The sequence below is a fragment of the Opisthorchis viverrini genome (genome assembly GCF_000715545.1).
Source record: "Opisthorchis viverrini unplaced genomic scaffold opera_v5_2, whole genome shotgun sequence".
In the NCBI taxonomy this organism is placed as follows: domain Eukaryota; kingdom Metazoa; phylum Platyhelminthes; class Trematoda; order Opisthorchiida; family Opisthorchiidae; genus Opisthorchis; species Opisthorchis viverrini.
Window position 1 is genome coordinate 2,894,975 of NW_008751658.1, and position 25,541 is coordinate 2,920,515.

General features: G+C 40.5%; 1 protein-coding gene across 1 annotated transcript; it reads left to right on the forward strand.

Moving 5' to 3' along the window:
- Positions 1-1,826: 1,826 nt before the first annotated feature.
- T265_12487 (hypothetical protein) lies at positions 1,827-24,930 on the forward strand (the record flags this gene model as incomplete). Its single annotated transcript, XM_009164011.1, has 9 exons — positions 1,827-1,939; positions 9,001-9,068; positions 9,332-9,460; positions 11,970-12,044; positions 12,397-12,468; positions 17,246-17,315; positions 18,218-18,313; positions 22,561-22,640; positions 24,648-24,930. Coding segments are annotated over 9 exons (933 nt in total), but the record flags the coding sequence as incomplete, so codon positions are not given.
- Positions 24,931-25,541: the final 611 nt, after the last annotated feature.

A 25,541-nucleotide genomic window follows, 5' to 3' on the forward strand; every position in this document is an offset into this window, starting at 1 on the left:
TACAGTAAGTTCGCCAAGGATGGGACTCTTAAAAGTAGCCAACCAAAGTTCTATAAGCAGGGTGAGTGACTGTCCGAAGAAGGTTGTTCTACGCACCAATTTTCGGAAATGAGAAAAAGTATTGTTCAATGAAAGTGCTCTCCCATGAACTTGGCGTGTATCGTTTGAGTGGTCATTGAAAAATCCTCCCAGAAAATCTTGTTCAACTAAGGTGTAAGGAATTATTGTGTCCCCTTGAAGGCCACGACAGTCTAGAGGAAAGAGTTTAGGCATCTCTAGGCGCGTTCCACAGCCAATGGATTCAAAACCAGTAACCATGTTCGTAGCAGCTTGCTGGATATGCTCCATGAAAGTTGCGTATTTATTGCGTCCTTGTTGGGGTGTTTAAGAAGTAGCCTACATGTACCCCGTTAAGTATATAGCGGAGGGATGTAGGGCATATCATCTGGAGAGGGACAAACGTCTTCCGGGCCAATCATTCATGGTCGAGTTCAAAGGAGACTTTTGAAGAGAGCCAGATACACAAATCATTTCGGTATCTATCCTCCTGATGGCTTGTCTCGCTTTGCACGACAAAGGCGGCCACCGAGGCTTCGCCGGGAGGCCACTCGCAGAAAGGTGCCTATCTAGTGCTTTTCGGCGTCAGAATCCATTAGAAAGACAAAGGTGTTGAAACTTAAAAATTACTGGTTGACCATGAAACATAAGCATGAAAGTGAAAGCCAATCTGAGGACTACTCAACGTGGACAGCAAAAGAGGGTTGTCGTATGATGGGATACTGAGAACCTCCAATGACAATCTTGAGGAAATTCAACGGGGACCGTTACAGAAGAAGAGTAGGTTAAGCTAAATTTCACTCAGAATGTCTTGCTTGTTAGAATGGTCTCATTCTGGCATAGCATTTCAACTTGAAACCTTTAGGACTATTTTCTGAGCAGTGCAATGTGGGTGACGCGACTAAATGCATTTTGGCAATCAACAAATTTGGCGCCATCATAGATCCTTCGTCTTTGGCTTGGGTTAAGATCTTCATGAATACGAGCATCTTTGCCACGCAAAAACGTTCTAATAGGCATCCCTGTTGCGCCGGGCATATTAAGCTGTTTTATATAGAAAGGTGCTCTAAACTGGCCCATTTTAAGATGTACTTCGCAGCTTTGCACATTTGATAACTAGGCAAGGGGTCCTGTCTTACAGTATTTACACAACACGCACGTACTATAGAGGAAGACTGCATATATTGTTTCGGAACGGATATAGAGGAGACAAAATTCTTGTATCCAAGGTTTGATAGCCTTTTTTGTTTTTAATGATTTTATGGAGCTAATCAACTCATTCAGTCAAACATCGCAGTACAATTTTATGTGACTTGGAAGAACTTTGATTAAATTCAGGAATAAGTATAACACTTAGAGAATCCTTACAAAATTTCGAGACCTGCATAGAAACTCATATTCGTCTCGAACGTTCGTCGGCTGATGGTTCGTTAGCGGTAGGCTACGGGGGCCATTGAGGTTTGTTCAGTAAATCTGTGCCAGAGGCAGTGAAGCGGTGGTGAATCGTTTACACATTAATGTTTCTCCGCAAACTTAGAAGAATTTTTATTTTACCAACTGATACTTCCTGACTTGCAAGTTTTTTCACTGTGCCTGGTTGGAGACACTACAAGATATGGCTGCCAACCGATGTCAGTGGCGTTCTTGTTGTCAGTTTCTGTCCAGATTGCCTGAGTGAATGTCTGGAGGTGTAGGCACCTCGGAATGATTGTGTTAAGCTAGCACCAAGTCCCTCCCCCATCCACCTTTATTCTTTTCTTTACAATAAGGCTTTCAAATAAGTCATGGCTGTACGGCAGTGAAGCATTGGTGTTGTGATGATGATGATGATGATGATGATGCAAATGGCTCAGAATCCAGCTATTGGGATAGGATCAACTCGGTAATTTTCAACCACAAGCTAAAAAGATCAATGTAACCGGTTTCGCAGTGATCATTTTATAGAAGCAAAAGACGAAATGTCAAACATGTTAGTCATTCACATTGACATTGCTGTGTTAACTGTATGAAGATTGTTTTGCTTTTGTGCTTTTTGGGGATAGTGTTACAAACTCGGACACAATATACTGACATGAACCCTGGAAGGCTGGCCCATTTTTCCGAAGGATTTGTAATAAAAGGCTTAGTCTAAACAATCTACGTAGTGCTGAGGATAACATCTACGTGAAATGCATTGCGCGTTGCAGGGTGAGCCACAGTTTTTGGACGGTGGCAGAGAATACTGTGGCATCAGAAGAAATGTGTATGTAACTCGCAAAGATAAAGACAAATGCAACTTTTGGAGATAATAAACACAGCATATAACGTCGTCATGAGTGTACCAAAACGGTCCAATCTGATTGGGTTGCACTACGCCACTCCATATTTTATTCACTCTAACCCTATCTTGCATTATCCGAGTTGGCGGTTGTCCAAGGTTAGAAGAATTCTCAAGAAATCCGTCGGAGTGCTCAGTTATATTTACTTATCTTATGTTAGGACTTACCCTCAAAACTAATGCATGCACGATACAAAAAGTACAGGCGAAATTTTTTTTTCGCAGGACAGGCGCCACAACCCTTATGGCACAGCGTGCAACTGTAGCCCACCATGAGGGCAAACATCTTTTGTGCTTACAAAGGGCTGTCAGTAACAAGTGGTTTGTTATACTCTGTCCTTCAGTAGCCATATCGGGGACATTATGTATCGTCATGATCAACTTACTTAGAGACTGCCCTAAGATGACCATCACTTTGGGAAATGAATTAACCAAACCAATTTCGAGAGACTGAAACACCCAGCAACATATTTGAAATCTCTGACGCCTTTAAGGCACCATTATTGAGGTTTATAAATTAAACTCTTGCCAAATCCAGTCACGATTCCTTTACTGGTAAAAAACAGAAAGTTTTCAGTCTTTGTCTGACCTGCCCAAGAATGACACCACAGCTAGCCGTCTTACGTTGAGTGGGTGATCAAAAAAGCATGCCAGTAGTCATCACCATGATATAAAGCCATGCTGTGGGCATTGAACAACCTCTTGTCTAATGCTTCTCACAGAACTCACGAAACCTTAGCGATATCGCTGTGTCAATTGTTCCATCTTTTTGCCATCCTTGGGTCCCAAGAAATGATTGCCAAGAGTTTTCAAAGCTTATATTTGTTTCCTGTGTTTGTCGTTCTATTGTGGGTTAAACGACGGTAGTAGAGACTGTTGGTTCTTAACCATACAAAACCTTTGTATTCTGGCACAAGGGCATCTATGCTGGTATATATGTCGCCATATAACTCATTTGTTTGAGTTTTTCTCTTTTTGTGCTCAGAAATTTCGGATGGTCTTCTTCATCTAGCAGTGGTATTTACACAAGGATACTAACCGTGGCAAAAGCCATTCTTCTAGTATGGGAATAAACGTCAGAAGGGTCTCAGTCTACGCTAACAGCCCGTGAAATGTCATTCGTAGTCTATAGGATACTGAACTAAATTTACTGAGACAAAGTAACTCCCTTATGTTTTCTGGCCTTCCCATGGAACACCTGGTGGCGTTGAAACATGGCCCTGTTTACTGGTGGTGTAAATCAGTTAACCACTAACGAAGTCTTTCTGCAATCTTCAGTCGGCGTTTTAATTATTAACCGTGTTCCGTATCCATATTTGGCAGAAAAATCAGAGAGTTTACCGTTTTTAGCAAGCTTGTTTGGTTAGACGTCATACTACACACAGTCTGCACCGCATGACAGACCATTGCTTCTTCCCTTTATTTGCACTAGGACGTAAGGATAGCAGTTTATCCACTCTTCTAGTAATTTGGCTATCTCGAATAAAGTCGGTAATCCAAGTAGCATATAAAGGTGGAATTTGCACTATCGGACGAATTGACGTTTTAACCTTACAAAGCGCCTTACAAAGTTCACATACATTTTTCCAGCCATCTAGCCTACCTATTTATCCCACTCTTCCTTTGTCTAATGATAGTTCTTGGTGAACATTTGCTGATGAGGTGTGAAAACTGCTCTGGTTCTATGCAATGATGGATTTTTCTTACAGCTCCATGGCCATTATCAGTAACGCCATCTGACTCACCAGACTCGATTTGCTTATGGCGCGCTTAGCTTTTTCACTGCTTCCTATTTTGGGAGTACCAAAATTGTCTGCCACCTATTCATCACCATTTTGGAACTTGGAGGTATAGTATTTGAACCACAATGCTCCCATTTCATCTAGTCTCTGAGGTTTCATCAGCGTATCATCAGTAGATCTGTACGTATCTCAATTTTTCTTTTCATCTTCCTCATTTTTCCTATTTTCTGGTCCTAGAAAATTTCCTAATAAAAAAGGTTCACCGTTATAAACTCTCATCACCCAACTGTTTACCTTTATTTAACGGTAACAGCGGTTCGTTGGATCATTAATGTTTGATCATTATGGGATTGTACAATGAGGCAAGGCGCAAGTATTCTTGGATGAACTGACCAAAATCATCCCGTCCTTTGGTATGCATTTTGCACCCACAAAGTGTAAGGTCATGCTTGTGGACGTACAGTCACTGAACACGCCCCTTACAAGAGTACTGTTTTCCATGCCCAATCCGGAGTGGCGTAAACAGAGAGGTGACCAACTCCTGACTTGGCAGAGGAGTATGAAGTAGATCATGAAACGCTTGGGTGCTGTCGGTGCTACTCGCCTTCCAGGATGGGGACCGCGTGATCCTCACTGTGCCTGGTTGGAGACACTACAAGATATGGCTGCCAACCGATGTCAGTGGCGTTCTTGTTGTCAGTTTCTGTCCAGATTGCGTGAATGAATGTCTGGAGGTGTAGGCACCTCGGAATGATTGTGTTAAGCTAGCACTAAGTCCCCCCCCATCCACCTTTGTTCTTTTCTTTACAATAAGGCTTTCAAATAAGTCATGGCTGTACGGCAGTGAAGCATTGGTGTTGAGCACTGATGTCATGCTGTCGTTGATGATGATGATGACAATGAGGCGTTTGGCTGTTGTTCAGTTAAATTATTAAGCTTTATGCATTTGCTTCCCTTTTTCATGAACGTCAAAATGTTCTAAAATTTGTCATACGCGGCAGGTTCTGTAGGTTTGCTTTTGCATTTTTGCGCTCGCCAAGCGCTCTTCTGTGCAAACCTTTCTTCTTTACACACTACCTCTCTTCAATGAAGATACCCATGTGCGAAGCCTGTTTTGAGTATTTGTAAATCCTTCGCCCATATTGTGGCAAAGCTTTTTCCTTCTCGATAGAAGACCATCAATATGATGCTGCACCGCAATTCTGGCCGCCAAATCAAACGATGCGAGTAGAATTCACCTTTTCTTGAAACCAATTTGGTAATTTTTTCAATATACCCCCGTCTCACGTCTTACAGTCTTGCATCCTGCTCGTGATTCCGCCAGTTTTTATAACAATATGTGTTGGCTTTTTCGAATGTCCCAAATTGTGGTCATGTAGATGATTTCCAGTAATTTAGGCTTTCCTTGACTTTCACTGCTTTTCTCCCTTTGTTCAAAGAGTTTTATCCACCTTTCTTTTTTTGTCTGTCCTTTAGTTCGGCATTCGATGTTTTTCGTATCTCTCCTTGTCTAATCATGTGCTTTTTGGAACCTGGCACAAGTCTTCCTGATCTTCAGCCACTGGACTCTCCTATCCAGTCTCTAGATATCGGGTTTCCAATCAATGGGGATAAATCAATGTTTTGTTTCTTCTACCCTTGTTTCTGATCTATTCTTTCTCGATTTTTTCGCTTGTATGCGTATAACATTTGGGAGACTTAGTGGTTTACTACTGTTTCAAAATGTTAAGGCAGCCGTTCTTCGTTTTTTTTACTTGATGGTTAAAGCGGGTCGTGCATTAAAATGCGGGCTATCTGCCCAGTACATACAGTCTTTTTTGCAGTTTTCATCTACGCAGAAATATCACAATCGTTCCATTTATTGAGACCATTCAGAGAAATATTTTCTGCGCTCACCGTCTTTGGATACTCGAGACATTTATTCACCAGCTATTGTTCTAAGGTAATCTGAGGTTACTTCTCGTCATTCCTATTTACTTTCTTAAAAAATGATTCAATCAAAACAGCAGCGTATAAAGTGCGATGCATTTGCGACCACTGTTAGAGAGACTCAAAGAAGAACTTTTTAGTTCTCGTAAACTAAAACAATAGTAAAATAAGTCTAAAGAGAAGAATGAGCAGGGGAGCAAGTGCGCACGTCGTATTTTAATTAGCTCGCCCATAAAATACTTTGTCCTCTGAATTACTTACCCGAGCACGTACTGGAGGCTGATTTGTCCGCTGTTCTCAAGAGAAAACATGACGCTTTTTAGGATACCTACTTTCAGAGCCAATTTAACCACCAAGAGATCACCCTTCAGATGGGTTTGTTTTGCGTGAGTCATCGCAACAACATACCGCTAGCCTGAAATACGAAGCTGTCCAAAAACGCACCGAGAAGTTCACCTAAATTGGTGACGATAATTTTGAAACAAGATCGTCAGACACAGGGAGCGGTTCAACCGGCAGATGAAGTGGATGCATTGTTAAACTCCCATTCTGTATAGTCCCTGGGTAGGGTGTTCCTTCAGTAACAGATAGAGCGATAAGAGCAATCAGTAATTATTAAGTGTTGCGGAAGAATTTGACACAACTTTGCCTGAGACGGCAGAAGTAAATAACCTGTAATCTGAAACAGAGTGGGGCGCTGAAATGATGAAATCCCATTACAGCTTCACGAGATGAGGTGGGATTAGAAAAAAGATTGTTAATTAGATATGCCACAAGTTAAACCTGCGAAATTTTTAGTGCTACTGTGTGAGCCTTGGGCAACTTTGGACAGTTTCAGCATTGAGGCTTCTCCTATCTCGATAAACTCTTACGAGTAAGGACTATCATTTGGAGTTTTGTTCCAAGTAGCACTTTCAGAGAGTACAGATAGAACTTCGTTTTTTCAAAAATCGGAATCATGACGCTCAACCAGAAATCGGCATGTTTACTATCAGTGGGATTCCTAATTTGGCCATTTCTACACAAAGTGAACCTCCACTTTATGTAAAGCACCCCTATCAAGAGTAATGTAATGTTTTTCGAGATACTTCTCCTAAATGGCCGTAGTATCCTTAGGGGGGTAGTCATCCTACGTCTTAGGTGGGGGCACTATGGAATACAAAATGGTCAAAAGTCAACCTATACTTGTCCGTAAGATGATTCAACTTATAGTGACCTTTTGTTTATGACGTAAGTTAGCCAATCTTTCAACATGCAGCTAAAAATAATCATTGACAGTCTATCATTCATTTTCCAATGCTGTTTAAGCATGATGGGAACTTACCTCATCCGTGTGTTATTTTCGGAACCGGGAATGTTTGTTGTGGAATCACGCACGAGAGCTTACACAAGCCTCTCTGTATGGTGCTTGTTAGGCAGTATCTCCAAAACGGAGCTGATCTAAAATTTAGCGTGGTTAGGATCTTCGTGGACACTAGGATGTCCATTCTTTCGTTGGATTTCAAAAGCAAGCCATAACATCACCCAACCAGCTTCATTTATCCCCTAAACTTTTGTCTGGACCTTGGGCAGGTGTGCGAAGATCAACTAGTGTGACCGATTAAAGGCACTTTTTAAAGGGAGACTACTAGTTACCGGCTAGAACCACTTGCGTCGTCATTCTCAAACTGTCTTTAATCAAAATGAGTACCATGGTCGTTGGATTGTTCGCTGAGCTGGGCAATTAGATTGCAAACGTTTCATCACCAATTGAGGTGACATCATCAGTGCGTTATTATGGAGCGTAGTGGTGCGTAGCGGTGGGTTAGTGGTTGTGCGCAACCACTAGTCAACGACCATCTACACTATTTGGGATAGCGACACTTTTCTCCATAGAAAATGAGTACCATGTTTTAATCGCGTGCAAGCCACGCTTATTTGTAAGAGCTACCAAAGAATGAGATAGAGTATATTTATCAGTCTATCAGCCTATTATCAGTCCTAGTTTTCCATTTTGTAGATTTGTTTTAACCTCAAAATAGTATCAACTATCAACAGTTCTCAGGTTCTTTTCCTTCCTTTTCTAGCTCTTACCTGATTTTCCAAGACTCAATGAAATAGCTATCGTGAATCCTCACTAAATGGTCCGGAGTAAGTTGTTGAGGATACTATATTATCTACCTATGTTTAGTAACAGAAGAACTTATACGTAAACGAGCTGAGCATAACGAGGGCGAAATATTTTCTTTGGAGGAACTTTCACTGCATCAACAGAATCTTGAAAGGTACCTCAGTGTGTACTATTGAGGTGTTTACCACTACCATAGGATTGAACACTTGGATCGATGGTGTCGCGATCTAAAAATTTTGTATCTTCAAAACAACTTGATTCCAAGGATCGGTGAGTGTTGCTTGTTTCATCTGTTTCATTGGAATCAGAGAATGTTGCCAAACTGAAGAAGTTGGAATACTTGAACCTGGCTTTGAACAATATTGAAAAGGTCGAAAATCTAGAAGGTAGTATTTTGCGTGATTTGTAAGCAACTTGTTCAGGATGTGAATCCCTTAAGAAGCTTGACCTGACCGTCAACTTTATTGGGGATTTGAGCAGTATTTCGTCTTTGGTTGAACTGTATTCACTTGAGGAACTGTATGTCCTTAAGCTAAATTGGTTTTAAACCATTAATTACATCAGTTATCTTACTGGGAACCCATGTGCCGACTACCCACACTACCGAGAATTTGTCATTGCTACGCTCCCACAGCTTCAGGTAACGAGCTCATTAATACAGTAGTTCAGCTAAACTTCGCGCGTAAAGAAACTGGATGGATCAGACATCACGAAATCAGAAAGAATTTTGGCACTACAAGTTTTGGAACAAATCCGTCCCACTATTGTGAACTGCGAAAAAGAATATCGAGGGAAAAGGGTGTGAGAAGCGTGTATTGACCAATTTATGATTTTTATTTGTTTAGGAAAAAGAGAAAGCTGCAGCCACGGAAAGACGACAAGCTCATGAAGAAAGGTTGGCAGCATGTAGTGGGTAAGTAAACGAACTTCTGAACGTATAAAACACCGACTATGCAAGTTTTCTCTGAAACACTACCCTCAGATTCTTCGGTAATGTTCTTGAGGAACGTGAGACACTTGGCCCGATATTATGTTAGGCTATTTTTCAATTCAGTTTTTGCAAGTGATATTGTAGCCTCACACTCTTTGCAAGTCACCAATCATCCAACCTAAATTTAATGCTATTAGCGCACTTTATGATTCAAACAATTCCAATTTCTCTATAATCTCATGCAGAGATATTGATCCGGTGGTCAACGAATTTTGGCAAGAAAAAGTTCCTTTTACACCAGAATCACGCATAGAGACCCATGAATACACACAACTACAGGAAAAGGCAAAGAGCAAGAAAACCGGTGACAACAAGTACGTTCATAAGTGACACATCATTCACCCAGATATGTTTTTCTATTCTTATGCTAACGATAACATCCACTGTTTTGTCTATCATATTACAATGGATCATTTTGATGCTTGAAATCATAGGTGGATTACCTAGGTTTATTTGCAAAACCACATTCATGCACTCAAACCAGTAAAAAGCAGCACTACATCTCATCAAATATTAGGTTATCAAGCGTACCAAATTTTGCATATATTGATTTCGTTAGCTGGTTTTCTATGATGATTTCTTCCTCGAATGCACTCAACCGTGAAAAATACTGGGTCATTGCATGGAACACTATTCTGTAAAACGTACAGTAACATGCACTCCGCATGCCAGATGACCTCCTGCCTCGAAGAGCCCTTTCCGCTCAGCCCTGAGTGGAAACAAGCGAGAGGTGGACCGTGTATGATCTGGAAACAAAGTACGAAAACACTAACTAATAAACTCAGTTGGGTTGGCAATTGCCTCTTCCCTGGATGGGGACCCCGGGATTAAACCACCATTTGTTAGTTACATTGACAGAAATGGCCCAATCGCGCAGTCAGTGACTCTTCTGCATCACAGCTATCGCCTTCAATGAACATCTTCCTTTCCAATTCCCTCACTGAACAATCCACTGACAATGCTGTATTTACGCACTAATTTATCAGCTCCCGCCTCCAATGCGCAAATAGCTAGTTTTCCCATCAGTTGATGATGGAAGCAGTTCAGATAATTATTAAAGATAGCCCAGACACAATTTGGCGGGCTCTACAACAACCTCATAATTCGGGTTAACTATGCCATCCTCATACTTAAATTAGTGTTTTAGGATTCAATCTAGGTAAATAGTAAACAAGGTGTGAAACATTCAAGAGCACAATGTGCCAGATGTGTCTCTTGGGATTCCTAATTAGGGCGAAGGGCACTGCTGGTGGGTTTCCCTGTAAATTTACCTCTAAGGAATCATGAAATGAAGCGTTGAAAGTTGAACAACCCATCAACACTCCTCAAAACTGGAGTTCGTACCTTGAAAAGCGAAATATTCTGCTTCCTCGTTAAAAATTTCAGTGATTTTTATAGGATGTTTTGCCATGTCGATGAACAAAACATCAGACTGGTTAGATTGTACTGGATATTTTTGAAGCAAGCAATGTCCCACAGAACCGGATATCAGCAGGTTCATTGTTCTTCTAGCGTTCTGCAGGGAACCCGAATCGAATTTAAAAAGAATTATTGCCTTACGAGCATATACCTGAAATTCTACTATTCGGAAGTTCCGTGCTTCGAACCTGACCTCTGCTTCTCTACTTCCCCTGTCTAGGCTTGAGCAACCTTGCAATATCCCAGCCATCGTGCTTCCTTTGGGTGGCATGGCAGCTAGGCACCGGAAAGGTGTTACAGCTGAACGATTTACTTTTCTATTGTTCTAATGACAGTGTGAGGATATTTAGTAAGTTTTATAGAGATCTCCTGTCGATAGAGTTAATCCATGCTAAAAAACCGAGAAGCAATGTAAATCTATTTTATCTCTACTTAGAATCAGCAGTGCGTACCTGATAAAACTCAAACTTTGAACTCGTGACCTTTTGGCCAGTGGGTGAACACAAACGTTTGACGATGATTGGATGGACAGTTGTGTAATCAGCACTCACTTAGACAAGATACGGTGCCTCTCATTCTACTATCTCAGGAAACACAACGTGATCAACTAGTGACTGGCTCCTGGAGTATTAGCTTTTCAGATAGGACGTTTAATTATCATGTGAACATATCGTTCCCGGCCAGGATGGGCTGACCAGCAAGTGATTAACTCGCATTCAGTTCAATGTCCTCCGTCCCCTTTAATGGCGACAATGTACTCTCCTGAGAAGTTTTAATCAACTCACATTCTCACTTTACCCAGCCACTGCAAAAAGTAAACAAAAAATCTGATCGCCTCTGACGTCAGTAGGTCAAACAATCTTTATTTGTTTATCAAGTTATCAAACAGAATGGTTCACCGGATATGTACGTCTGCGTCAACAATACAAAAACCAGAGACATGGGAATTCTTCACTTTGTAACCACGACACAGGGAATCAATTTAAACCCCACCAACTCAGTTCACCTACTACCAACAACTGGGCCATTGAAGGACTGTGATCCTCTATGTGCCCATTCACACCGGACATCTAAGTCTACTTCGACTGACAAGTCATGTGATAATACCAGGCAAAAGTGCTGACTTATGGCTCAGGGTTCTTCTTAATCAATCAGAAGTCAAAATGCTAAACCTGATGATGTTTGCGTTTAAGTCAGATTAATATTATGCACACGGCATCTCTACTCGTTCACACGTTTTATATGACGAAATATTTACTCCCTCGGAATACACAGAAAAATTTCCGTGGTAAGCAATTTTGGAAATTCCTTTACTCAGTTCTTGGAAAACGGCGTGCTTATGGATGAACAAAATTTGATTATCGAATGCAAATCTCATAAAAATCGATGTGAATTGCCTTGCAGGAAGGATACGTCTAAGCGCAAACCAGTACGTTTGTTCTCAGATAGTGGGAGGCCTTTTAACATCAATGAACCAAAGTAAGTGCAACGAGCATTCTGATTCACTGCATTTTTGTAACTTTGTATTGTTCAGTCACATATTCATTAAGTTGAGTTTGTATCATTCCAAAATAAAACATTTTATCTACATTTCCAGCTACTCATATCAAGATACCGCCAAGAATTTTATGTATCTAGGGCTGTGTTATGTCAACCGTTTTTCAAGGCAGCCTCTGTACAGGAAGAATAAAACCTTATTTTTATAGAGTGCTGGCCTCATTTCGAACTGATCTGAATTGATCTAATCTGGGAAAACTGATTGTTCACTTTAAGTCACAAAAGATAACAGCCAAAAAGTGTGAAACACTGGATTCCAAACTCTCTTTTCCAGAGTGAACTTTAGTCTGACCGAACAAAAAGTAGACAATGAAGACTCGTTCTTGCTGGACGTTTCTGTATACCGGTACGTTGTTAAAGTTTTATGTATTTGTAAATCTTTCAAGACTTTAACAAGGCTTTTACATATCATTAAGCCTAACTGCCATGCCACCAGAAGGAAGCATGAGGACTGGGTACTGCAGGGTTGCCCAAGCCTAGATAAAGGAAGTCGTAAGTCAGAAATCGGTTTCGAACCATGGACCTTCCGGTCAGTAAGTTTGCACCCTAACCACTAAGCCGTCTAGCCCTCGAAAAATCTCACTAGCTTTATTATCTAACGTGTTGTTTTGGACAAGTCTATTTTTGTCCGTTTTCGTTGTGGTTCCACATCTTTATTCAGTCTTTCGAAAGCGATAGCTTTTAACCGTTAAACTCGGTTTTTACTCGTTTTTCTCGTCGGCCTGTCAATGCTTGTTTTCCTCACGATACCATGATGAAGTTATCACCGAACAGTACTACTTAGATGTCACGTACCGAAGCACAAAATTTTACACTAATAAATTATAGGACAGACTTGGCATGATGGAACCGGTCGTAGCGGTGCATGACCCTAGAAGGAATGATCAGCGGGAAAGATCATTCAACCTTAGGAAAAAAGTGAAAGTTCTATTATATAGACACCATTCCAAAGCTAAACGACAGTGAATGGATACTGGCAGCTTTGAATTACTTGCAATCTCAGCAAAAAGTACAGCATACAGGTGACGGAAAACTTAGACAGTTTGTCAAGCTAAAGGATGTTGGAATTATTGCTTAATCAGATGTACCAATTAAATCCGAAAGACTCATCGCAAACTACAATGCGAACTCACGTTTCAGTTGCCACAAAAAGTTAACCAAGCAGAAGGAACATTGGGAAAAGAAGGGCCCTGCGGCAGTTGGTGGAAATGAATTCATAGTCCACAGATTCCCCTCAGTCTAACTTGATACCAGTTACTGCTCGCTGTGTAATTTTACCCACCACCCAAGGCCTGGGTATACCCTAATTCGTCTTAATTTCCTGTAACTCTTCAACAGCTACGTTATTCGTAGATTTGGAGAGGATCACGGTTTCGGTTTATAACGGCCAGGTTTTGCAGTCAAATTCAGAGAAGATTACCTTTTACCTCAAGCAAAATGCTTTGGCACTTGCCGTGGGACAGACCAAACACTTCCTGCTAATACATGGTTTTGAGACATAAACCGAATCATAAACACAAGATAATCTTCCTGAGAATGAAGAAGGAACATGTCATGCAGTATAAACTTGCGTTATGAGGATAAAGAGCCCATCCAAAGTCTGCCCGTGAAGACCTGTTTAGACTTGACTATTATTCATTATCAGTGAACATAACACCATGATCTTCGTCATCCAGGATCACAGGATAGAAAATAACAACTCGTTTAGTAGGCCCTAAATAAGCAACCCCACTGTTGACGCTGATGTGTCATCAGCACGAAGATATGGATACCTTGTCGGAAAAGCACCAAAATGAAAAAGAAGAAAACTAGACGGAAAGGGGCGTAGCTTCAGCCTACAGTCTACTGCCGAAAACTTATTTGGAAAATCTGAATAGAAAGCATGGACATAAATGACATCTCTCTGCAGACAAAATCTAGAACCAATTGCAATCAAAGTCACGCAAACCTTCTTTTGTCAAGAAGTTTGTATAACATCTTCTTGAGAAGCTATATAACCTTTCCAATCTCACTGATCCGTGTGTTATCTACCTCCAAAATGACACCAGCTACATGAGGAAAACCTGAATAAAGATACAGACGCCACAGACAAAACCCCATTCGACCCCAAAATACTTCGAACTATGTCAGTGGAGAGCACCGTGATTATTCTCTATCCCGTTTGATTAAACGGCACACACCTTGTGAAAGGAAAACCAGCGACATCTTATTGCAAGACAAATGATCAAACTTTTCGGCTGAAATTTTCCTGTACGCGAATCTGATATTTTTCAATGCAATCCAGATCAGCAGACGAATTTCCATCGAGGTTTCATTACGGTATACAGCAGAATAATAGCAGGCATGCGAGCCAACGATGAGCAACGTTTGATGATGTTCACTGCGGTTTAACTCCTTGAATAGACAAAATTGTGAACATTGCATAGTCTGTGCTGCCTCTCTGTTAACAGGAGGCTTTGGATTGCATTCAAATCGAACTCTTCTGAATAGATTTTGGACACAACGTTGGGCGACGGTGTCTATGGTGAACTGTAAGGAGTCACTTCCAGATTAATAAAATTGAACTCGAGAAATATGCTCGATTGAAAAGTAAACTAGTGTTAACCGTGAAATCAACTTAATTGCAGCTAAATCTTTTATTTTTGATATTTTCTAACAGAACAAGCTGCAAAAAGACAACTCCAAAATGGAGTTGGTACGACATTTGAGGAAAAGGATTCACTTAGGTCTCCCAGTAATATAGCTTAATGTTCAAATGAGCTTTTCTGCTGTTCAAGTAGAAAATATAAAAAGATAGAAAAAATCTCAGGAACTGCCACTAGCTGATTACCGCTAAGAGATTTTGCACCACTACTGAACTCTTAAGAGCTTTTAACTTTGAGCTATATGTTCCTCAATGACGACATTTGATGAAACCAGACACCAGATTTTATGCATGTGCATATGGCTGTAAGCGAGATTCTAAGCGACGACAGCTTTGAAACTGCTGGTTTAGTGAAAGTATCTGTCGCACGAGTGTTGTGAAAAGTTGTCAAGTGAGGAAAACAGATTTCTGACTGAACCTGATTAAAATGACTGAGTAAATCACTGCTGGGAAGCTGAACGGCGCCATGCAGCTTTTTTGTCTTTGGATATCTGAGGATGTGTTAAACCGGTACTTCCTGGTTTGTAGGCGATTAATACGCCATTCGGCCTCGAGTACCTGATGAGGAGTGCAATCAGATTTCAACGTGAAGTTTCCAAAGGAACAAGAAAATCCGCTCCCTACTTTTAAGCTGATGTGACACTTGATTTTCCATCCATTCGGAGACAAACACTGCAAATTTACGATTCTAAAATACCCGGAGTCCACTGCAAAAGGCAAATAGCAAATATGGCTGATAGGATATAAATAAATTTGTGACATCAACTGGTTTCTGTATACCACGAAAACTTTACTGGTAGTGTGACTAGATTCAGCCGGCCTCCTTTTATTCTTCTGTATCGCAACGTTTTTGGACATGGGGTGAGCGAAGGCATGTATGATGATCAAGCGCAAAGTGAGATCGGCCGCATTTTGGGGACGGCCTTGACGTAATGAACCCCAAAAGAACGAGACCCGTAGTAGGCAACCAAGAGTTTTCATCACGTTCCTCGAGGATGCTCTAATATTTTGATTGTCAGCCCTATTTAAACTTAAGACAGCTAGTGCGCAGCTCACTCTGGCAAATAAAATCGTAAATGAGAGTCTGGGATGAAGTTTTCGGCCGACTTTGTATTAGTCAGCGGAGCATGAAGTCAAAAGCGATTCGAACTGGGTTGTAATAAATGCTTCTGGCAAACTATAGAAACAACAATCCTGAACATAACCCGGACATTTATTCTTTTTATGAGTGCTGTCAACGTGACTGGCTGCGCTCCCGTCCGGTAGCATGGGACATAGTAGCAAACCGTAATGATTAACTTTCCGCTGTGGTATCTAATCAGACAACCCCTGCAGTTACGCATGGTAGCCTGTTATGAAAAACAACATTAACTTACGTGAAAAACTGGGTGCATAGACCACTCATTTTTGTTAACAGAATCTTGACCAAGGACGTGTGGTAAAGCTTACTCTGGTGAGGATTCTGGAGACGTGGATTGCCACTTCATCTGTCGTAGGCACAAATTTTCGATTTAAGGCTGATCAGTCAGCTGACTGCTCTAGGAATGCACGTTTTTGAATTTGGTTGCAGCGCCCAGAAATATGTACATTCATCATACGTGCTATCCAAACACTCAAAGATTTATTGTAATCCAAATTCAAATGCTTCCCTCCGTCATGTTGTAAATTTGCTCCATCTCCTTCTGACTTGGGAATTTATAAATGTGAATTGTCAGATCTCTACCCAATGTACAAATATATAGTGCGTGTCGGTATATTAAGCATGGATCCCCAGTGGGCCAGAAATTGATACCGTCCAGGTAGGACAAGATCCTTGACTTCTACCGATACAAAACGGAACGGGACTGATAGATCTGGCATCAAGAATTTAGATTTAGATGACAGGCAAAAATACAAAATAAATCGTCTTTTTTCTGCTAACAAAATGTGTCTGGGTGTCTGACACCATGCTCCATAGAACCCCTTCGTGCTTCAGTTCAAATAAGCCATTTTTCATGTTCATTTCTTAACTTTGTTCTCAGGTTTTTCTGAGCATTTTTAAACTTCCTGCTCAAGCCTCAAGCCTTCAAGTCAATATGAAATAGTAGAGTAAAGCAAATATTGATATTATGCCCCAGCTGAGTAATTCACAAGAAAAATAACAAGTAATTATGCACATTTATAATTAAAAAGACCTTGCCGTAAAGAATTCTAGTCTCTATGTTACTACAGTAGCACATGCGTTGGTGTTTTCTCATATGGGGTTAAATCTTCCTGGAACATAGCTTAAGCTTTAGTGAAGCGGTCGCGAAGCTACGGTTTAATAGGCCTGCACAGTAACTTACTTAAGCCGAACTGTGAAAACACGTGAAAAATCACATGGCAAAGGCTGTACTGTGGCAAACCATAAAATATTATGTCCGTTCTGGTGTGCTCAGTTCTACTGACCCAAAAACTGCTTCCAAAATTATCACGACTGTTTACTTTTTCATCTTCACAGGCACATGGATACCTCAATGGTTGATTGTGACGTACAGCCCACCTACGTCAGGGTCACTATGAAAGGCAAAGTATGTGTGAATTAATTCAGGGTAATTTTTCCACACACAATCTGGGAAAATTATTTGCACATGGTTCTATACAAATAAAACTGTCGAGACAAAGCATAGCATTTAAAACGATGACAGGAATCATTGCTGACATATTTTGCAGCGTGCACAATTAACTCGCAATCTGATGTCTGCATCTTCTAGTTTTTGGAAAAACGGTGTCGCCGTATCAGTTCCGTGGTATACACCTGAGGATTTTGTTTCCAGAGAGGTATAACTAAACAGAATGCCAGCAAATCTGTCTCTATTTTCAGTATTACTTACCACTTGACGTTCTTGTTATGAGGTTCTATCCAGATTAATCGAGTGTATGCACATTGGGATTATTGTAGCAAGCCGGTGCTAGGTCCCCTCCGCTTCGACTTTTATTCTTTTCTTCTCAATAAGACTTTCAAATAAATCATGGTTGTACGGCAGCGAAGCACTATTTTAAAGCACCGCCATGCTGTTCATAACGATACGATGACACTATGCTGCATCATCTTCTAGGTTGGTCGAATTCACGTTATTATTATGAATAACCATTCCCTGTAAAGAATCCTAATAAATACGTTCTCTTTTGGATTATGATAACTTAGATTTCATCATTCAATAAATCCAGAGACGTTATGTATGTATGTCGGCGTATGTGTATGTATGTCGGCGCGTCTCTGTGTGACTTTTGAGCCATTCCTAAGCCTTTTTACCCCTTGTCAGAATGCAGTTACAATTAACAAACTTATTGCTTGTATTGACCGTAGGCTTTTCTGGTGATGGGAGACGAGTTTGCTTACGGGAGCTCATATAAGTACAGCCTAAGTTACCTCAAGTTTTTCAATCAAAATATCTCGGGTTCTCTTACTAATTTGTGTTTTTCTTCATAGATTCTACAATTAGCACTTCCAGAAGAGGTAAAACCGGACAAATCATATGCAAAGCGTTCACAAACGACGGGTCACTTGGTTGTGACAATGCCAAAGGTAAATATTTTAGGCATCCTCCAAAGTATTCTTTTTTAATTAGATCTTACTTTCACAAGACTGCAAAAATCAGGGAACTGGCTTGGTTCCCACTATTTGCCCCTCTTAATTAATCCGTCTTATATTTTTCAACACAACATCCAGTGCCTGAAGCGTGCTTTCTCGCTTCTTCAACTCAATGGAGTTGAGTGAAGTGCGATCTAAGTCTCAGGAAACTTTACTACTGTAACTGAGACTCCATTTTCTGAGTGCTATCGGATGAATATTGAAGCGTGCTTTCTCGCTTCTTCAACTCAGTGGAGTTGAGTGAAGTGTGATCTAAGTCTCAGGAAACTTTGCTACTGTAACTGAGATTCCATCTTCTGAGTGCTATCGGATGAAAAGTGAGTGTTAACAGCTCATCGTCAAAGTAGCTGTCTAAATTCAGCAAGTGAAATAGGGTGTGAAGGAAATCAGGGCTACTGATAAATTCGAATACATGGTAAAATATTAGGGAAAAGGGATGAAATGTCTTTGACTTTTAATGTTTTATATCAACTCTATAAACTTCAAAGTGTCCTGAATAATGTTGGTACACACCTTTCTACGTCTTGGATTTAGCAGATCTATTCAGCAAACCACGGATTAGTACAATGAATCGCTCATGCCAAACATCCATGCTAGCGGACAGGTTTTACCATGTATCTCAGTAATATCGTGCAGGATCATCCCTCATTTGCATGGCCTGAGTGTTTAATAAAATGCTTTTCTGTAAAACATTTGTGTATACGTGCCTAGAAAACAGGCCTTGTCAGTTTAAGCAGGCATGTGCAGGAAATCTACGCGGTCAGACCACTACACAAATTTCCACATGTTTCTTTATGTTCAGTTTATCAGCAAATGTTGCCTAATGCTCATAATGCTCCAAGTACAGATTCTTCGCCGTTTAATTTTCTCCTTGGCCTTGGCTCAGTGAAACACAACTGAGTAAACAAGTACCACTCAAAAGCATATTTTGGAGAAATATTAGTAGCTTAACATGATGACTCATTTTACTGTTTTTTATACTCTACAACAGCGATACCTTCAGAGGATGAACTTTGGTTGGTACTTTTGTATGTGCAATGTGAATTTGGTTGCAGTAAAAAAAGCTGGATTGCTAGATTCAGTTGTCCATTAGACAATTTGGAATCGAGGTTAGTCGTTCTCACCCACACGACACCTGGATGCAATGCCACACACTGATTCATCCGGAACACCAGGCCGGTTAACGAATCCTAATTAATTCAACACTACCCACAAGTTTACAGGCTTGTAAGTGCCAGTTCGAGAGGATAATGGGGTTTTCAACTTAAAAACACGCATGGGAAAGTGCCATCAGTAAGTCGAAATAATTTTTTTTTATCCGCAGCGAATAGAATACACAATTTTACCAAAGAGAAGGAGTATTCTCGGGGCAGGCTTAATTCGAATTTTTCTCGGAAGCCCTCATTTTTAACCGTTCAAATGCACCAATTCGTTCGTGTAGTTGTTGTGGACACCTAATGGTCGATAAGAAATAGTTGTCCTCCCTCCGTCAGCTTATTGAGATTAAGTTGGAATACTCTGATAAGTAGAATGAAATTATTTCACTTGTCTGGTACAAACACGTCTTGGTAGTACAGACTGAGGTTTCCGAACCACTTCGGCCCTCTGGTTGTCCCACGGAAGTTCAACAAACGAAGGCTCATGCTGCCGTTGTCGTTCAATTGTGTCATTCCATTGGAAGAAGGACAGTTGGAACTAGTGCTCCCCAAATGTCCATTCAAAGGTTCTAAGTATCTTTCGTTCCTCAGACATTGGATAATTTCGCAGGTGTCTCTGTCTTTTAGCGATAGCTTCTTTTTACGTCTTTGTTGATCAAGAAATCTGACAGCTTTTGTAGCTGCAACAAAGTTGTGTGCTCATGCCGCCCAAAAAATATTGTTGCATCTATTTATAAAAAAACAGTAAAAAATCAATGTGACTCATTTACGCTGTTTTGTCACCTTCTTTGAAAACCTCCTTGTAGCCGACCTGTCTCGCATGTCCTTGCTCTTTAGTTTCCATTAAAAAAGCACCCGTTCCTTTTTACAGCCTTACTTCCTTAGGGATTTTCTCATCAAATTTCGCAAATACTGAAAATCCTGTTCGATATATGTGTTTTCATGCAAAATCTACCGAACGTCCCTTAACAAAAAGCCTCTTTGAATATCAAATCAAATTTACTAAAAATTCGTTTGCACATCAAAGTCGTAATCAAAAGCGCGGGCGTAAGTGCACTTGGCACCAAAGAGAATGAATAACCCAGGGGCTGATCACCTAACACATGACTTGCGTTAGTTTGCTTTACACTAACCCACGTGTGTTAAAAAGACCGGTTTCGGTCAACGACGAAAACATTATTGATGCTAATGACAGCCAAATCTGACATGGTATTACCCCAAGCCTAAAGTTTTTGCCTTTACTCAGTAGTACCGGAGGACATACAGCACATAAAAAACTTTTGTGACAAATAGTATCTCCGTTTTTCCCCGAATATGCAGTTGGAAGATGTTTATGCTGGCTCTTTGCAGAAAGAAATGCAGCGAGCGCATTTCGTTTTTCCTCGAAAAATGACTTTTCCTCCATAAAATGATCAATTTCAATTTTAATCAATTCTTCGAAAACTCCTTTCGAGAAATCTTATTGAGAGTAACGCTGTGAGACCTACTTTGGTTGCCCTATTTAAAAAACGCGAGTAAACCATGGTATGATAATTTTGTTAGATGTATAGTCAGAATCCACCCATTAATAGAGTAATATCACGTGCTACTTACATCCACTATCAGTGAATACGAATAATAACCACCTTGAGAAAACACCGGATTCATGTGCACGGTAGTTCCAAACTAAGTGCACTACTAATTTACCGGATTCTGAACCTACTCATGAGTAACTAAATATTTTTCGTATGCTAGAAGCTGCTGTGGATTTTTCTGAAGGTTGGATAGAAACTAAGTGCACTACTAATTTACCGGATTCCGAACCTACTCATGAGTAACTAAACATTTTTTGTATGCTAGAAGCAGCTGTGGATTTTTCTGAAGGTTGGATAGATGAATGATCTGTCAAGGCAACTAGTGCACGGAAACTCACAGTTGGGCACGTTTAACAAGTGAGAAAATCGTCTGATTTGCATACCACACTAGTGAAATCCAAACTCTGATATGGCAAGAAGTGCGAATGAAAATCGAGCGAAACTTTTTATTTTAGAGTAGCCAGAAAGTTGGATGGGGATCGTAGAACGATTATTTATGCGGAAACGATGAGACCATTATCAAGGATTATTGTGTAAATCGTGGAAAAGTTATGACGTATTAGAATAGAATCACCTAAGTAACGCGTATTTTTGCACGACAGAGTTATTAGCAAACATACCATTGAAGAATTGGTCTGTGAACTGTCATTAACAAGCCGTCATTCTGTGGTAGACCAAAGGTACTGCGCTTAGGTACTGTAATGCAGTACTGTGTTCATCATCCTGGATGTCATTGGTAAGATGGATGGAAATCTTTTCAAGCAAAAGGTTAGTAAGCTCAAGTCTTCACGACCATTCCCAACCACTTTTCACTGTCCAAGACACTTCTCAAACCTCATCATCCCGGTATGGAAGGTAGGAACGCAAAGCGTAAAATGTCGGAAAATTTGTCTGTTGCAGTTTTGGTTTGGTTACACACAATCATGTTAGCTTATCTGAAAAAAAATCACAAGAAAGGAAAGATGAACAGGAGAGAAATACAAATCTTAGCCTACAGTAAACGCATGAGCTGCTTGCACATTCAACACTCAGTCAGACGGTCTGAACACATACTTGCAGTCTGGATGCTAAAAATGTGAGTTACAACCGTAAACAAAAGGGTCACTTTGGCCTAATTGCTAAGTAGGAACTGCTTTGAATCATCGGGAAATTTCGCTACACTCCTTAGTTCTTCTTAAAAGATTATTTGCTTGCTTAAGGTTTTAGCCACTTCAAAGTAAGCCGAGTGTTTTCGAACAACAGTAACTTTGTATTCATCCTATAAGTAGAACAGCCAATCCTTAACCAAACACTATTTCTACCACCTTAGTACGAGTGTTTAGCGGATTTATATATTGTCATATATATGTGTTTATATCAGTTATCAAAATGCTGAATGTATTTCTGCAATATTCCCTTGTCCTCTGTTTATGATCACATTGATCATTCCTATTCATATTTGTCTTCGCAGGTTGATCAGGTAATCCGATCACAATGCATGGCAAAGCAGAACAAGGATTCCGTCCACAGACAATCAGCACAACGTGAAGAGTAAGTTCAAATTTCGGGGAACATCAGTCAATTAAAAAAACGTACGTTTCGCCATTTGACTCAGAGCATTTTCTACCCGGGAAGATTAAATCATCGAATCGAATTTAGGGTCTTCTAATAGATCTGCCATCTAATCGGCACTGAAAATCAGAAACGCCATTCGGCTAAAAAATATGACCTTATGGCGGAAAACTTGCCTTGTGACAACTCACGAACCAATTAATTAAAAAAATTGACTTCCGCAACTATGGTCATGCTTGCAGTTTATTACCACCGCAATGCAGGGACCATTTGTAGTCACTTCCGGCCAGAGGCCCTTAAGTCCCAGAAACGGAAGTTTTGCCCGTCGGTTGTCAAGATCTGTGAGCAAAATTCGATCACTCTTCATGACCAACAAACGGGGTCGTTGCGGTTTGTTTAGGAGGAGTTTGGTAAGGCTGTGTCCACGAAGTCAGTTTAGTTGCCTCCGAACAACACGCGTGCTAACTCATCATCTCAACCCTCTACTAACATGCTCACGAAGATAACCTGATTGATCACGGGGCGGATTTTCACCCGGTAGGTGGTAGAAAATTAAAGTAATAGTATTCACTATTCTCTTCAACACCGAAACAGAGATGAATGCAGTTCATCATACAATAAAACCCTGATAGTTTTTGTAGCTTTTTCAGTCTGTTGGTGCACCTGCAGACTTGGGTTACGACAGTGATACTGCTAAAGTGCTATTGAGGCTAGTGAATCTTGAAGCCGTTCAATCCTATTGCTTCCTACTTACGTGACTGCTAGGTTTTTGACTTTCTGTTTTGACAATGTTCCCACGGGTGTAACCAGTCTATTTTCACTCAGAATTGCTTTGAGGATGGTGCACCGCTTTACCAAGTAAACGAAAATCGCGAAAATAGTGCATTTTGTTTACAAACATCAGCGGTAAAACTCCGAATGCAATAACCCGTGTTTTTTTATCTCGACCAGTACGCGTCAGCTGCATATAAGGAGAACAGATTGCTCGACGACTGGGTTAAAATTTCTCACTCGATCAACTCCGTTATGTGCACACCAAATAAGCACAATGCTTTCTTGGATTTCGCACATGCGTTGAGACAACAGGCGTTCCCCATTACTGCTTCTACATTGGCTAGTTCTATGCTGGAATTATAGTTCGCAAGAGCGCTAGACAACCAGCATCCTAATTATCAGCCTATGACTGAGGCTGATGAAAAGCTGAGCACGTCAACTAACAAGCCTCTAGTTGGATCGCCCGTCAACAACAGATGAATTGGCGGAAACTACAATGAAGAAGGGTCAAGTGGTATTGTGTCTGAGTGCTGATTACACGCTCATGACATTCTTTTAGGAACAGGCTTTCAGATCGAGAAGCTCGACCTAATCTTTTGTTGACGGTGTTTTTTCAGATGAATCTGCTTTTTGTGAGCCGTTCCATTTTTCAGTCGAATTGCTATCCAAGGCATCCGAGTATAACCTTGAGATGAAACTATATACAATTGGTGTCACTTAAACTTATCGTACTCATTTCTGGAGCTGATGGTTCCATGTTCATATCTTCTTAGAAATTCACGAGATGCACGTTTCCTCTGATTTTTGAAGACCAGAGTTTTTTTGTTCAGAATAAATTTGCATGCAAGATGAAATTTTGTATAAAACATCAAATTTCGCCACTACCTAACTTTCATGGTTGGCATATTTGAGGCATGGGCTAGGAAAAGTGAATCAGTTCACCTAGTTTGTCTTAGCATCATCAAGGATATAACTGAGCGAGCCACTTTGTATTATATTAGTTTTTTTATTTCCAATCCATTGCGATAAGTTTCTAATCCATCCTTTCCTCTTGGAGTGATCTAAATATGAAATGTTCACTAAAGCAAGCTTTACGTTAGCTTGCTTCCTCACCTTAGAAAAAACGGTCCAAACTAGAAATACGTTTATGCCCTTTACGATTGTATTTCATTTTAAGCGATTTCTCGACGATTTCTTTTCACGAATTTCAAGGACTTCCACAGAAGATGCAAAAGTTGGCTCCAAGAAAGTAGCATCCGCCGCCCTGTTAGAATTGGAAACCGCCAAGCCTTCGGTACCCGCGTGGAAGTCTATCATCAAGAATCCAGCCAGTAAAACTAATACCTACCGGTCGGCTAGGGATGCACAAAAACAAAAGCAGCTCCAAGAACGGCCTAATAGTCCTGACTTTGTTGACTGCCCAGATGTTCCTCCACTTATCTAGTATACGATAATAAATTGTTCTAAAAACTAGCATATTGCTTTTCATCTTGACGACCGCACAATCAAAGTATTTTATAGCTGAAACGCCTTTGCGATTTTAGACAGCTATCCTTGCGTTGATAGCTCAAAAAACTTTTTTTCGCAACACTAGCAGCGTCACTTATAAAAGGTTGCCCAGAAAGCAATTAATCGGGACTAGGGACATGATGACGAATTTTCGATTAAGCTTATAAAGAATAGCTCCTGCTTTAAAAAAGGTGACAAAATGCTCCAGAGCTTACTAAGAGCACCAGTAAATATTTTGCAACAAAAAACGTTCCAGTAGTTTTTAGAATAGAATTTTGTTTGTCTCCTGTGTTTTATCCAGGTATCATCAAAACAAGCAAACCAAATTCTGTATGAGCTATGTGTGACCTGTTTTGCACAGCCTGCTGTCTCCCATATTACGTTTTTATAAACTGGTTGGAAGATTAGTGTCAAACAAACTTTGTTCGAAAGACTGGGTAACATCTCTCGATAAGTTAGGAGCATTGAATGCAATTGGTCTGGTTATCCAAAGGTTGGCAGTTAAGCGTATAGGAAATTTTCCAGTGAGTTAAATAATACCCTAAGGAAAAAAAGCAAACTTTCCATGTAAGGCTCACACCATCCTAGAAAGAGGAC